The sequence below is a fragment of the Ischnura elegans genome, chromosome 6 (genome assembly GCF_921293095.1).
Source record: "Ischnura elegans chromosome 6, ioIscEleg1.1, whole genome shotgun sequence".
NCBI classification, from domain to species: Eukaryota; Metazoa; Arthropoda; class Insecta; order Odonata; family Coenagrionidae; genus Ischnura; species Ischnura elegans.
This window is the reverse complement of record NC_060251.1, coordinates 71209677-71225823: the sequence shown is the minus strand read 5'-3', so window position 1 is coordinate 71225823 and position 16147 is coordinate 71209677. Positions and strand designations below refer to the sequence as shown.

Sequence of the window (16147 nt, the reverse complement as noted above, 5' to 3'; positions counted from 1 at the left end):
TTTTTGGTTTCATACGGAAAAGTAAAAAATCGCAGTAGCTTATACTAAATCTGACAGTTTTCTATTAAAAAAGTAATATAGAAGAATTTAAAACCAATTAGGTGGCTACTGGAAGAAAAGAGATGGATTGCTTTGGCAAAATATTTTACTTTGGCAAAAATGTGATTACAGAAGTTACAAAACTTATGGATAAACATTTTTGTGAAGTAACCTGCTAATGACAGCTTAACTGAAGGAAATTTATAATTGATAATGCTAGAGACTTCTAAAATATGGACGTGGGGGGAGGAGAATAGACCAAGGTGGACGAAAAGGAAAACTAAATGAAAATTTTATGATATCGGAAGAATAGAGATTGGCGATAGTCGAAAGGTAAAAAATTTAAATAATTCGACCCTGGATGGATATTATTGCAGAGAGAAAAACACGGCTAAGGAACAATGATTTGGTGAATAAGACGAAAAAGGTATATGCGCAATGAAGCAATAACGGGAATGGTGACCAAGAGCGCTAAATGACATACATGAATGGCTGAATCGACATTGCATCATACTTAAAGAAGAATAGAAAATATACCAAAGCATACCATAAGAGGATCGTTATGTGAGAGTTAAAAAGATTGATTAGTGAAGAGTGTGATCTGGATTGTAGCTCTTAACGATGCGAAAACGTGGACACTTAGGAAGGAGGACGAGAGAAGACTGAAGCCATTTGAGATGTGGGTGCGGCGAAGAATGGAGAAGGTGAAGTGGACGGAGAGGAGGAGGAACGACGATGTGCTGGACATGGTGGGTGTGGAGAGGCAACTTTTGGATGAAATACGGAGGGGATAAAAGGTTTGGCTAAAGCGAGTCCTTAGCGGGGAGTGGATGTTGAGAACGCTGTTAGAGTGCAGAATGGTAAACTAGGAAGAGGAAGGAAGGGAGTAGGACTTTTAGATTGATTGAAAGAGGATAGACCTTACCGTGAACTTATGAGGGAAGTATAAAGAGGAAAAGGATGCTGCTAGAATGCTTCTTAAGTACCCCATGGACACCTACCTTATTTGAGCAGGTAGAATACTTTTAATTACCATATCATTTTATTGGGGTCAGTAAGTGCAACACCTATGAAATAGCTTGCATACTAGTTGCCATACTTCCTTGATCAGCAAAACTATCTCCCCGATGCTTCCTCCCAAAAATAAAAGTTTCAGTGTCGAATTTCCCCCTTGATGCAATTTGCGAGTTTTTTCTCCTCAAATCAACATCTACGTTCGTTTCTTTTTCCCACGATCGATGAGCTAAACCAAAGAGATTCTAGAGGATATAGGGCTGAAATAAGACAGCCAGACGGAAGCGATCGATGCGAGTGAGACGCAGGTGCAAACTCGTGAGACAGAAGTGTCCTTTCAGACCGTTGAGTGTTTTCACGGCCGAGAAAAACTCACAAACAGGAGGGATATGGCAGCTAAGGGAAAAGGCAATATTTTCTTTCCCAGAAGACGCAGCCATATCAGTTGAGAGAAGGTATTTGCGTTTCCCGCGAAAACCCGAGTTAAAGCAATGTAGCAACTGCCTATCGAGTAACTAAACGGGAAAAGTGGAGTGGGCAGATGATAATAATAATATGTCTTTATTTGGGCGAGGTTGAGATTAAAAAGTCCCCTCTCCCACCTAACCCCTCGATAGCGTCAATGCAAAGATATTAAAAAATGGTATATAAACCTTTACAATACGAAAGATATAAAATATACACTATTTGTGAACTGTCAAAAAAGATAAACAAGTATGCGTGAAATTTTTGTGCATAAAAGATTTCTGTTTGTGGGGAAAAACATGAGGATAAGGGTAAAATATCCTGCAGCCAAAAAAACCCACTGCAAGAGAACGCCCACACAAGAAGGGGGCGTAGAAAACCTGCGAAAACCTACTGAGTGAAAGCTAATGTCATGTTACATGTAAAATAAAACATAGTTAATGAGGTACAAAATATACACGATAGATAGTCCAGTCAAGATGTTCTTTTCACAGTAGGGGAGGCATCACCGCAAATATAATTCATTATTTAAAAAACAGAGTTCCACCCAGTGGGGGATCCAGAATAAGGACATGGGAGGGCTAAATCGGGTTAAATATTCCAGCAGTAGTGGGGGTCGGAAAAAATACCATTCTATCTAGTGTAAATTGGATACCCAAGGGGGGGTATAGCCCTCATAGCCCCTCCCCCCCATAGATCCGCCATCGGTTGCACCCATGAGCTTTATGGAATTACTGCTATAATAACCTATATAAAGAAAAATTCACGAATTGTAACTGGGACTGAAAAAGAATATTTCCATAAATTTTGGTAATTTATTAGTACTCAAGATTTCAATAAATCATACACTCACTTTCTTAAAGCATTTAAAACATTTGGCGTTAATTTTTTGAGCACTTTTGGAGGTTACAAAATATACACTTCCACTTTTTTCAAACTTTTGGATTTGCGGATTGCGAAATATTTGGAATTTCGAGAGAAAATGAAGGCCATATTCAAAGTAGGAATAAAATATTTTTACTCAAAATTCCACCGTCATAGGCTTTTTTAATTAATTAATGGGAAATTTTTTTTTGCGAAGATAAGAGAAAAAATCCAATTTTAAATTTTTGTAGGAGTCTAAACGCTTTGTTGGAGAAAAATCTTCTGGATAAAATTAGTTGGTAAATATTACACACTTCAATTTTGAGCTGAAAATGTATTACCTCAAAGATTACGAGTTATAAACAAAAAGGCTTAAGAAGGAACAATTTCTGTTCTTTTTTTGCAAATTCCATGTCGTACGACGACATTTTGTTCATAAACCTCGTATTTGGATTCAGTAACCCAAAATACCTTTTGGATAGAACAATCAAGGCTGCCCGAAAACTTTCCTACGAAGGCTCTTTTTGACATCTTGACTGGTCCAATGCGTTTGACTACTTTCCCTGAATGGCTACAAATCTGAAATACTTCCTCTAGATGTCTTACGATTCAGTGATTTGCAACCATATGCATAAAAAGTCATGTGACACAATCATTTCATTGCCTAAATTAGCTACCTAAGGCTTTTGGAAGTGCACGAGAATCCATAGTGTTAATTTTATTTTTTCTCAGTTTTTCCGATTCTTCTGAAACGTAATTTATTAAAATATAAATGTTAATTTTACTTAATAAAATTAATATTTATACTATATATACTAAATAAATTATCAACCTATTGTCATAAATTTAAGCACTTGATATACGAATTGAAACATTTTGCTAAACGTATTCTTCCACCCGTCGCAATGGCCTGAATATCAAGTTTTAACTGGAAAATCTCACAATTTCCTCTGAATTCAACGATACCGTACTTTGTTGACAGCCATTGCATTCAATTTTATATAATGATTCCATTTGTATCGAATTGGGCTGAATACTAGACGTTAAAAGGAATACTAGTAGTCTGAGGGCGAATGATATTCCTCTCCTCTTCAGGTTAAAGTACGAATAAAAGTGATATCTAACAGTACTTCAAGTGACAACGGAACTCTGGAAATTGACCGTGATTCCACCCAAAAATCAAGCATTTGGAACAATATTAAGAAATATTCTAGAGTAAGAGCTTCAAGCTGTAAAGTGGATTATATCCCTTGAAAATAGGCTTACATTTCTGTTAACCGATACTATTATCTGTTTCTGTTTACAGTAAAGCACCTAATTCCCACCCTTTCTCATCCACTTCCTGAGATTGATGGTATGTTCGTATAAATCTACATATTGCCGATCAAGCAGCCTCAGTAGACCTGTTCTGGGGGATGCTAAGTCATCAGCCGTTTAGGTATAGAAAGTATATTCTCTTACGAAATCACGCCTCACATTCATTAAAGTCCTCTGTCGTTCGGGAAAAACGAATTCCCATATCTATCCGTTCAGAAAAATATCTCTCCGCGATTATAGTTTCTCTCGAAACTGGAAATGTCGTGGGGTTCAAATGTGACGTTCTCCGCGTAACTCTGAAAAAGTTAATTACTCCCAATTGCTCAAGAAATCTAAGCCTAGCGCGCAGCCTACAAGTCTCTAGCGGAAACCAGCCTATTTCGCTTAAGGTCTGCGTAACGCTTTCTATATCCCCTTGGCAGTTTTTGACGAATCACGCGGCTTTCATTTGTTTTTTATTAAGTTTATCGATTGAGTCTTTCTGTACTGGATCCCTTATGCACGCTGCATATTCAAGGCGTGGTTGGGTCAGCACGAAAAAGCACTTCTATTTTACTATTTCAACCGAAAATCTTTCCACAATCCACTCGACGAATCCAAAATTCTTTACAGCTCCGCCAAAAATATTCCTTAAATTCATTACCCACGATAGGTTCGAAGTTATCGTAGATCTCACATTATTAAATTCACATGTCGCTTTTATGCAAACACTATCTACAGCATATATATGTAGATAGTGCCCTCGAGGAATGTGTCGCAGTGCATTTGCTCATATTAAGTTTGAGTCCTTACTCTCGGATCCACAAATAAACTTTATTTCAATACGATGATAGAATTTCAAAGTCAGAGTGAATGTTATACAAGTTATTTTTTTAAATGCGACCACTTTTCTTCAAGGGCAACAACGGACACTATTAGGTTGGTAACCCTTTAATGACCCCCACGTCCATCTCTAGATAATGGACGCGTTCATATGTAAATAGCGATAGAGAAAGATAAGCTCGGCGGAGGAAGCGGGCTGGAATCTTTCGGTCTTTTGCATACAGACCTTCTTCTGCTGTGCTTCCCCATTTTCGGAGGTTTCGAAGACGTACCAGTCGGGCCCCAGTAGAAACAGGTCGAAAGCTTTGTTGAGGAAAGCCGGTGAAGAACTGCTGCCGTTGAAATGGATTACTTTAAAGCATTATTAGAGGTGAGTGCAATCGATTTCAGTCACTATCTCAGATCAAAAAGATTTTTACGCAGTTTTCCTAATAATCTGTATTCGAAATGATTTGGTGAGCAAATGCATCATGTGGTTAAAGTAATGCACCATGAGGTCTGAATTAGGAATTTTCAGAGAAAAATAGAAATTTAATATCTAAAAACCTCGTTAGTTACGCGATATAATATCCCGTACGAGTTATTGAGCGTATTATATTAATTCGTTGGATAGGAACGGTTAGTGCACAAATGCATCGACCCAATTAGAACTAGTTCTGTTCTCCTTCATGCATTTTTAGATGTTGGGTGGTTACAATATTCTGTAGTACTCAGCTAAGGAACATTTTTGAGTTCATCCTCTTTTTTATGCATTCACACAATAACTCCAAGTTAATATATTGCGTAGTAAGACCTTCGTAAGATTGAGTTGCTTCTGAGCGGCCGGCAAAGAGCAATACTGCGTATAGCGAGCTATTGTGTCTTCAGAACTCGACAAGGAATCTTTCCCTTGACAACATTGCTGTGAACTAACCAGTTTATTTTTCCATGGAGTGTTAGTAAATTAGAATTTTTGTGGAGCATGATAAGGCGTAAATTCAGTTGATGGGCTACGTGATGAGGCATGAAACCTTATCCCAATTTTTTTAACTACATTAAAAGACCTTTTTAACTAAGTTTTTGCGATAAAAAACTATTCATTTTACCTAAAGTAAATATTTTGATTCGTCCGTTTTTTCCTGAATATATATTATGGATAAATCATTTTAGTATAATAACTTGTGAGAGAAAAAGGAAGTTTCAATTGCCTTATGTGAAAGTTGATATTGTCTAAGCAAAATATTTGAATACTTGTTGATAAGTCCCGATTGAATATTTTCTTTTAGTTTTCGTCTTGCTTGTGAAGCAGGGAGACCAAATATCAACCGATTGGAATATTTTCCAGAGTGGGGAACATAACCCAAAGACATAAAGTGTGAATAAAAGCGACTAGTAGTGAACCTAACACCTCAATAGCCTCAAAACGAAAATTTTCAGTGGCAGTTTCAATTTTTTTAAAAACTTAATCTAATCGCTCCGAAAGCCTTAGTTTAAAAGTTCTTTCAGCCACAAGGTTGTTGAAAATGGTTTAGTTAAATGAATTTCAGGGAAAATGTATGCTATGAGGAAACGAGACAAGCAACCAAACATATGGCATTATTTGTGCTAGAATAAGATAAGTAGAGAGTGGGAGACGACACTACTTTGGTCCCAAGCGTCCCAACATACCTCGAGCGTATCCATGGTAACGTTATACTGTGTCAAGTGACTTGCATATGACTAACGAATGGTACACAATTGGTATTTGGGTACCAAGAAAAATCATTCAAATGAAGCTCAGAGATCTAAGTCTCCTGAGACTCCTGAGTGAAGTTACGAATATTTTAACATGCTCTATTTCATTTTTATGCGTGCAAAATTTTAACCTTCAAGCCCATTGATGCTTAATTTCCCCACATCACGTGGTACGCATGATTGATACTCGCGCTTACCGCAGAAAACGTGAGTGGTTTTTGAAGGAACTCGTCATATGATCATCTGTTTTCTGTGTCAGTAATTTTGTAATATCATGGTTTATTCGACTTATGCCACTATTTTCCTCAAAGTATATATGTTTCTCTCTTATACAGATATCGGTATAAATAATGGAAATATATCTAACTCTAAGAGAATAGCAAGCAAGTTAAAATAGTAATAAAAATACACAACATAACAGGAGGAAACACTTAATCCCTAGACGTCCTGTACTAAACCTCTTACTCTAAGGCAGCGGTTCCCAGACTTTTTCTTTCCACGACCCATTTTAGCTCATTCTTTTTAGCCGCGACCCCCTAAAAATGGTCGTCCATGTTTAAGTACGTTGTTCACCATATTATTAGTATCTCGCGACCCCATTCCGAACGGCCTACGACCCCCTTGGGGGTCGCGACCCCCACTTTGGGAACCGCTGCTCTAAGGTATTTTGCATTGAATTTTACCTATCTAATGAGCAGTCATCGTAAACATACGCTATTAGCCTCATAAATTGCTAGATATGAAAAACGGGTCTTTAAAAATGGATTATGAAAACTATTTTAAGGTTATCATTACTCTATACATCCCAATTGAATGTCAACAGCACCTTTGGTGTAATTTTAGGTAACCTTGCAGGATGTTAGCTACCATCCTGGCTTCTTCGTTCTGTTTAAGGCTACGATTAAATAATTATACATTGTGCTTACACTTAAAGATACATATGGCTCGGGTGGTAATATCATGGCTATTTCTTAGCAATATAAGTGCGTATCTTACACGTACTTCCTACCAGTTTATTTAATTGACTGATTGATCGACTACTCATTGACATGATGCATTTTCCAAAATATTTTTCACAGACTTGGAAGTAGTACACGACTGGGGTAACACATTGTAAATCTTTGATTCTACATTAAAATTAACTGCGTACTTAAAAAAATTAAAAAGCATTAACAAAATATGTATTTTTATTCCGGCCAAATATTTGCAAACATTCTCGTTTTTTTCCCCGTTTCGAAATCGAGATATCCTCAAGAGCTTCTATATCTTATGAGTGAAGAAATGATTTCCTTTTGAACTTGACCAGACGACATGGTGAATCAGCACACAGCTAGGTCAAGGCCTCCATAATTGGCCACGCAAATCCACAAGATGTCACAACACACCGCCACTGTTGTCTGTTTGCTCTCTACATTATTCGCCCGGCATGTTTTTCATTTTTTCAATTTCACGGGGGTATCATCAGCCGGACACAATACAATAGACTACATAATGTCATCGAAAACAATAGCTGCCATGCATATAATGAAATAAATGGCCTTCGTACAAAGGAAAAAATTAATTTGATGGATACAACGAGAAGATTAACCCGAATGCATTTCGTCCGTAACGACAATTTTTTCGTTCATGTTATCTAAACCTCAAAACAAGAAGGAGAATCTTATCATTCTAGCCGATCGATGCAAATGCGAATTGAAATCCACTACCAAAAAAATTATAAGCGTTGGTGAAAAAAATGTAGTCTAAAAGCCGACCCTATTCAAGAGAACATTTTACAAAACCACAGCTACCTTGCGTATAAGATGAAGTATTTATTTCTCTCTCATAGAGATATCGTTAAATATACTTAAAATGTGTTTTAATTTCTTAAAATATGAGGTAAGGAAAAGTAGTTGCGAGAATTCACAACATAATAGGAAGGAAAACTTGATTTCTACGCAATTTCAAGACCTCAAACTTCAAAGAAACTACGTAATATGTCAAATTAGCTATAATATTATCCAATTACAGACCCAAAAAGCATGTGATCAATCAAAGAGGGTTTATCAAGTCTCTCAGTGTGAAAAATGAGAGCAAAATTTAATATTCCACATGTTTACTTGAAATCCATCTTTTTATACTGAGCGTTCGTTCCGGAGGATTCAATATTAACATATCCTGTTCGCCCTATTGAATCGAGAATTATTTAACAAGGAGATAAAAAATGATTAGGTTACATTTTAACTCAGAGGAAAACCATTAAATTTACTGACTGATAAACTTATCGGTGCACTAGAATTGAGCTATGTATCTAAATTCAAACGGGTATCAAGGTACACATTCAAACGCACAGTTATCGATCCTAAGTCACACAAATAGCAACGGTAGATTAAATAATGCGTGCATTTATCACAATCCTTATTGGAACTCAATTGAGAATAGCACATACAATTAGTTAGACAAATCATATAACTAACATTGGAAAGAACTCAGTTAAATTTAACTCCTTCCAAAGTAGGTGTTCGTGGAGTAATATTCTTTGTATCAATACAAAGTTCGCACGTTTGATCTAGTTGGCACAATTACTGGTTGCGATCATTCCATGTCGAGAAAGCACTATTGAAGTGTCCTTACTTTCTCCGAATGTAACTGAAAAGGGGCAATGCCATTCTCGAAAACATCCATAACGATTAGAACCAAAATTAGTGTCGAAATAATACGGGTAATTCGATTCTAAAAAAGTTTAATTTATAAATGTTGTTTTATTAAATGAGTATTTTATCCAATAACTTGACTTCTTTTGAACCTTAACCTAAGTTTATCGTTAAACGATTTCCTTTACAGCGTTTAGATGCTAGTAACTTTAAGCCTAATGGAGTCCACATTTCATTTATATAATAATTAATATGTTATAACGAATATTACGTCAGTTTTTCATGAAAATTACGTAGATAATTAGGCACTGATAATTATTCCGAGTTTGGTAAACTGCTGCCATTAGAGCATGCATATTACTGTTTATTTTTAAGTTCCAATTTCCAATTACAGCGAGGAAAAACTGCAGCCGATGAAGCAGAGTTGAAATATATTTTGAAGCTATCCTATATTATAAAGGGTGCCTCTCAGTTTAAGATCTCATCTTTTTTCAATGTAACTACTTGCTGTGGCACGTAATAGGTTTTTAAGAAAATCCGAAGTGGAAGAGGCAGTCGTATGGGAACTCTGAGAATTGAGTGTGAGGAGAGGGGAAGGATTGAAGGGCGAGGGCAGTCACGAAGAGTGAAAGGACCATCTCTTGCACTGAATTCAAGTAACTTCGTGCGGGTCAGGAAGCTATACCTTGACCTCCATTATAAGACCTGGATTTTCCTGGGGTGTTATTCATAAAAACCCCAACGGTAGTCGCATACAAGTTTTCGCAGGACGTGACTGGCATTGCAATTGTGAAAAAACTACCTATTGAGCCATCGCATCGCAATGAATGGTCCCATAATTGGGCTGCTGAGTTTCAGGAATAAGTAACGTTATTCTCCCCGGAGATGCACAAACGAATGGCTTGCGAGAAGCAAATCGGAAGTGAGCCCTCTCATCGAGTTTTGGGAATATTACAGCCAATATTCTGATCGTAGACTAATTATTTTACCAATAGCAAGCAAGAACAGGAATGGTTTTCTATGAACCAGATAAATTGATAAATAAGGCTCAAGTTCCCCAATTAAACAAACAATTCCGAACAAAAACAAGAAACAGAATGGCATTGGCTAATAATTCCATTCTAGCATTATGTCTATTTTATCGTTCAAGAAAAAACTTGTGCAAACATGTGTGTTTTGAACATTTAAGTAGCTATGGTGATAGACTACTGCATTAACATATAAAAATGCATTTTATTGTGATAACGACGCCATGTTAAACGTAGGGAAAGTTTTCATGTAATGGCCATTGCAGGAAAAGGGAATAATGATTAAAGATAGCAGCAAACGAAGGAGTGACACTGGTTGCACAAACTTAAATTACTCGCGAGTTGCGCCGAATATAATTGGAGGACTAAATAAGACCGATAACATAAATAAATGATTTGATCTGCTAGCTTTAAGTTATGATCCGTAACTTATGCTAACATTCACATAATAATCGATGTATTTTTTCGGCAAAACTTCAAAACAGTCTTCCATCACTCGAAAATTCCCTAAAATACAACGCAAGTGTTACACTGAAATAACGAACTGAAAGAAATGAGGCAAATTAAAGGTTTCAGTGATTACAATAGTGCGAAATAAATCACTTAGTAATGATACACGAAATTTTATCTTTCCTCGGTTTCAACTGCTATCATCAACTAGAATCATTGTCAAGGTGATCTAATGGTTCACCACGAGTGAAGATGTAAGTAGGCAGAGGAAGGCAAGGAATTCAGTCATTATTTTTCATGTTCTTTTCGGGATTGTAGGTAAATATAAAGGAATAAAAAAGGTACGCATTTAAGTGTCTCCTAAATAAAAAATAACGAGTTCGAACTCCATTATAAATTAATGCCTGACCTTTCTGTGAAATTTACGGATGATTTATATTCCACATGCACTAAATTCATTAAAAAAAACTGACTTATACTGTTGCTCCTAAGCTTTGTCTTGAGATTGCTAAAGAGGATTGCTTAAGTGCTGTCCCTAGTTCAAATCCAGGCGGTGTTGGGTATTTTCCAGAGGTGACCAGATCTCTACTTCAATGCTGCTTGGATGAAACTTCCAGCAAGCTACTCCATTATTTGGACGAAACATGAAACAGTGGTCCACTTGATGTATTCCGTCAAATGCAGACTAATACCGACGCCGGGTTTCTCTCTATCCTTCCTTTCATTTCCATCGTTAAAGGTGAAAATGGCCAAAACTGCTCACCTCCTCTCTCCTCTCCTAAATACCGTTTCATGTATACGATTCAGTTAAAAGCATCTCTTCCAAGGCAACGATTCATTTCCGTTGAGCCATCGTTGTTACCTCGAGAAATGAATGATTCAATGAATCATTTATTTCATGATCCAATAGCTGTCCCATCGCGGTCATTTTCATTTGAAAATATAAAATAAATTATAAATAGTTCGTACATATTGAGATTGAAGGTTTGGTGGAATTCAACGGTATAAGTAGAGATTTTCTGGAACATAGCAACGCAAGAGATTTGTATGAGGAGAACGATGTTTAATTGTGTATTACCTGCAATTATATTGGCACTTAATTCGATTAATTTGCCAAAAACGTTAATAAACTTAATTTTGATTCCAAATATTGCGTTCCGCCCAAAACCCTAAATGAACGAGTCGAGCAATGTAGAAAATGGAAATAAGTGCCTAGTTACGTAAAATAGGAGAAAAATGTATTGCTACAAACACAATGTTTTGACAGCGGAGAGTCTATTTTATTCGTCGCAAAAAATCTTGTTCTGAGTGGAAATTATTTGATATAATTTTATCAAAAAAGCCATTGATCACCAACAATTTAGAGCTACTCGCCATGCAACGAAAAATTTTGGACTTGGAATGACAGCGGATGAGAACCAAGGATGGACCCTTAGAAGAATACAACCGGCAGGGCCGGAAACCAATTCCGTGACTTACTGTCATCCTGGGGAGGAGTTTGAAGAGGAAGGAAAGAACCGCCGCCACGATAGGGATCCCGCCGACGCTCCGGTGTGAGGATATGGTTGGAAGGGGATAGGGGTTCCCAACGCCGTCATTAGGGCAACGTGGGCCGCTACTAGCGAAACCATACTTACTATATACATACTAATGTTTATACAGTAGATTTTCCTTTGTACAAGAACAACACTACGATATTCCAATACATTGACTGGCAGAAAAAAATTAAGTTTCATTTCTCTCTCCTGTTTTCAGGTGATCATGGCGATATTCTTGCTGAGCATCCCATTCGAGGCCTCCGCCGCCCCCGAGGGCCCCCGCCCGCACCCCACGCTCCCCGAAGGCCCTCCCTTCGACCAGTTCGCCCCCATCCTCAGGGATTCGCCCGTGTCCGCCTCGCCGGGTGCCGCGAGGTGGCCGAACCCAAGCGGCCCTGTCCCTGAAGAGGCGGCCATCGCAAGCGCATTCGCCGCGGCTTCCCTGCCTCAGTCCGCAGCGGCTAAGAAGAATGCTGACCGTGCGGCCTACAGCCTTGCTGACGACGGTCATAGTCCGCTATCGGAGCTGTGCGCTGGGGTTGTGGTCGTTACAGCCGGAGATGGAGGACCGGCGGATGTCGCAGAAGACACCATAGGTACGAATTATCATTATATTAGCAAAGTATCCTACCGATTAAGGTAGGTTTCCATGGAGTACTTTAGAAGAATTCTGGGAGTCTTCACTTCCTTCAAGCACTTCCCTCTTCAATTCACAGTAAGGCCTATGTCGCAGAAGATACCATAGGTACGAATTATCATTCTTTATTAAAGTATTCTACCGATTAAGGTAGGTTTCCATGGAGTACTTTAGAAGAATTCTGGGAGCCTACACTCCTTTCAAGCAATTCCCTCTTCAGTTCACAGTAAGACCTACTCCGTTTTATTCTATTTAAAATCCTATTATTTTCCTTCCTCTCCCTCGTTTAATATTCTATTATACTAATATAATATTCTACCCTATAGAACTGTTTTAAACATCACCTCCACGCTGCAATTTTTGAAATAAAATGCATTTTGCACGGAAAATGTGTATTATTTAATCGAACAAAATTTAAACTTTTATACTTAGAAACATTTGGTTCCACTGAAATAAAAAATTGACCAATTGAAGTATTTTCTTGATGAAAGAGCTTTTCTAATTTTGCCACCCTTAGTTAAAATCTTTCATTGGGATGTATGACGATACAATAGGACGGTAGTGACAATTCCGAATTTCATCGCATCACATTTACTCGCTTCCTCCGTACCTTCTATCTCCTCTATATCTCATCCTAAAACTGCCTCTCCTCATCCACACTTTTGCCCTTCTGATGTTCACTTCGTCGTATCCATTTTGATTTAAATCAAAATACGAATTTAAATAGTCAAAGATAAAGGAATTTGAGATCTAGCCATGATGTTAAAATTTTGATACAAACTCGTTTATAAGTATAAGAGAGTTTATAAGTATAAAAACATAAATATGTTTCTATTGAATGATACACATGTTTCTCTGCTAAATGCATTTTATTTCAAAAAAGAACCAGCGAGTTTTCGATCAGTTTTCAGCCCAGATTACATTTCAATTGTTTTTTAATAGTTGAGCTTTAAATTTCGATTTAAAATCAATTTCTCGAAAAATCAATGTTTATTTCTGTATTACCTGTGGTGTATGGATAATTAATAGGATAAGTAATAATAGGAGTAAAAAAGTGATTTGAATGCTATATATTGCACTCCGCCTCATACTCTGAATCAAAGAGTAAAGCTATGTAGATAATGGAAATAAAGAGTTTCCAAGTGCGTAAAATTAGAGAAAAATGTACAGCTACAAACTTAATGTTTTGACGGCAGAAAAATCGACTCAAAAATCTTATTCTGAGTAAAACACATTTTATGCCATTTTATGAAAAGATCCATCAATCTTTAACAATTTATAACTATATGTAATGCAGCGAAAATTTTTGAAGAGTGGTTCCAGTACGGACTTTTTTTTGTTCAAGAGAGCTGCTTTCGCAGTGAATTATAAGACGTAGAACTTTCATTAACATATGAATACAATATATACATATAATTTTCAACATACAAAATATAAATTATTTAATAAAAAAGGGAAAACAATACGCATATATTGGAACTGAAAGATATGTGGCATTTAATGGTACAATTAAAGACGTTCTGGAAAAAACAATAAGTATAATGAGTAAGCTATCGTATGTATACATTTCAATCAATTAAATAAAACCTGTTTGTCCCAAGTGAAACGGATAAACCTATAAATTATTTCGTGAAAATGGCAACGATTTTCCACTAACAAATACCCTAGTAACTAAGATAATAATTCATTCATTTTCTGATTTTTGTCCATGTTACGCATGGTTGAACACTTTTCTTCCAATTGTGGCTCTCTATGTTTACTTTAGAGAATTAAAATAGTCGCAAAGTTCCTTTAACGAATTCCATCCGAAAAATGGTGCTATTATTGTCAGATCATAATGTATTACAGGCCTAGTGCCGAGTAAAATATAAGTGCAAAATTGTTTACATGTTAATAATAGGCTTATGGGCCATTTTCTTTCCTTCAGATTACGGTTCGAACGAAATTCTGACCAAGGAGATTCTGTTATGCTCCCCTGCCGGTCGTGAGAAATCCAGCGATGCAGTCATTGTCATCTCGTAGAAGGAGCGAGCATATGGCGTTGAGCTGTCACGGGATGATGAATGAAGACTTTCAACCTTCTCATAAAAGTGCTCATATCAGGAAGCGTTGGTATTCTCATAAATTAATGCTTCTAATACTTCCAGCTAGTAATGCTTTCAAAGAATGTCCGTTGCATGATGAACTGCTTGTCAACAGCTATTTTGCATCAATCAGATGAATTCCATTATTCATTGACATTCATGTGGTATAAATATTGAACGAGACCATTTGAGCAGATTTTTTTTGCTATTTCAGGTATATTTTCTGCTTTTTTTTCAATAAATTACAATCTTGTATCATTACTAATTTAGATTATTTTCCCAAATGGAATGTGTATCAGAACTAATAGAACGAAATTGAAATTTGTACAAGTAATTTTAACTCATTCATACCCTGTACTTCTCAAAAAATTCCTCTTTTTTTGGACTCAACAGATTCAAATGGATTTAAAGAACTTCAAGCGAGCAACAAATTGATTGAAAAAAGTGTGGTGATTTATAGACAGGGGTATAGGAATAGGAGTTACTCATAGCTTTAAGACTGACACAAAACTTATAATAAAACTTTCTCATCAAAACGCAATGCATTGGACACGTCAGAAATAAAATTTATAGCGTAATTTATACATGTAATTTCTTGAAGAAATAAGATTTGAATGCGGATAATGTCGAACAAATATTTTTCCATTCAACAGTTAGTGATTCGGAAATATATTTTTTTTATATCCAGAAACCTTTTGAATAATTACTTGTCCAACGTAAGAATTCTCATCACTAGAATGTTATTACAAAAAATAGAGAAAATGCAAAGAGAAATTAAATTATAATAAATGGTGTATGATTCAAAACGCCTCCCTACATTATTTTTCCGAGTGAAATTTCATTTTTTCGTGAGGTTTAATCCTTTATCTATATCCTATTTTTAAATAATGTTAGGACGACGTATCATTACCACTCAATCGGAAAGTTTCCCGCAAGGTAATCACATTTAATTCAAGGAACAAACTTTAAATTTTATGGGTATGCATCGTAATGTAGTAAAATTGGATTTTACGTCAAATTTGACAAATTTTCCTAAATATTTTCGCAGGTGAAATTGTTTTCATAAAGGTGACACATGAAAAACTTTATAAAGCTCTTATATATAACTATTTCACGACAATTAAAAAATGATGCACGTTTAAAAAAGTTATTTTTTCCAAAAAAGTCTAAATACGGCGGTTGAGCCGGGAGTGGTTCATCCTACATCCTGTACTTCAAACATGGGTTTCTCATGTAGGTTTTCAGTGCAGGCAACCCCACTATGCTGACGATGGTCGACCTTGAAACAATCCCTTCACCAAATGGTCAATGGCAGATGGTTCCCGCCTTTCTCCCTCACCCAAAAGAATCGAGAACAAACGCGCAGCGATCCGCGTGTACGTATTCCGATCCCCTCAATAGCCAGCTTACTGCTCAGATCTGAGATAGCGTAAAACGGAAAAACGCTTCGCGTGTCGCATTTTTAAAACAATGAAAGGATTCCGGGTATGTGGGGTGAGGTGGTTGTGGGGCGGGGTTGGCTTCGCAGCGCGCCATTCTATCC

At 36.8% G+C, this 16147-nt stretch overlaps 1 protein-coding gene across 1 annotated transcript; it reads left to right on the top strand.

Moving 5' to 3' along the window:
* The first annotated feature begins 4724 nt into the window (after positions 1–4724).
* LOC124160292 lies at positions 4725–14863 on the top strand. The gene is made up of 3 exons (XM_046536123.1): positions 4725–4891; positions 12101–12479; positions 14448–14863. The coding sequence occupies exons 1-3, from the start codon at positions 4865–4867 to the stop codon at positions 14540–14542; spliced, it is 501 nt and encodes a 166-aa protein (XP_046392079.1). The 5' UTR covers positions 4725–4864; the 3' UTR covers positions 14543–14863.
* The last annotated feature ends 1284 nt before the right edge of the window (positions 14864–16147 follow it).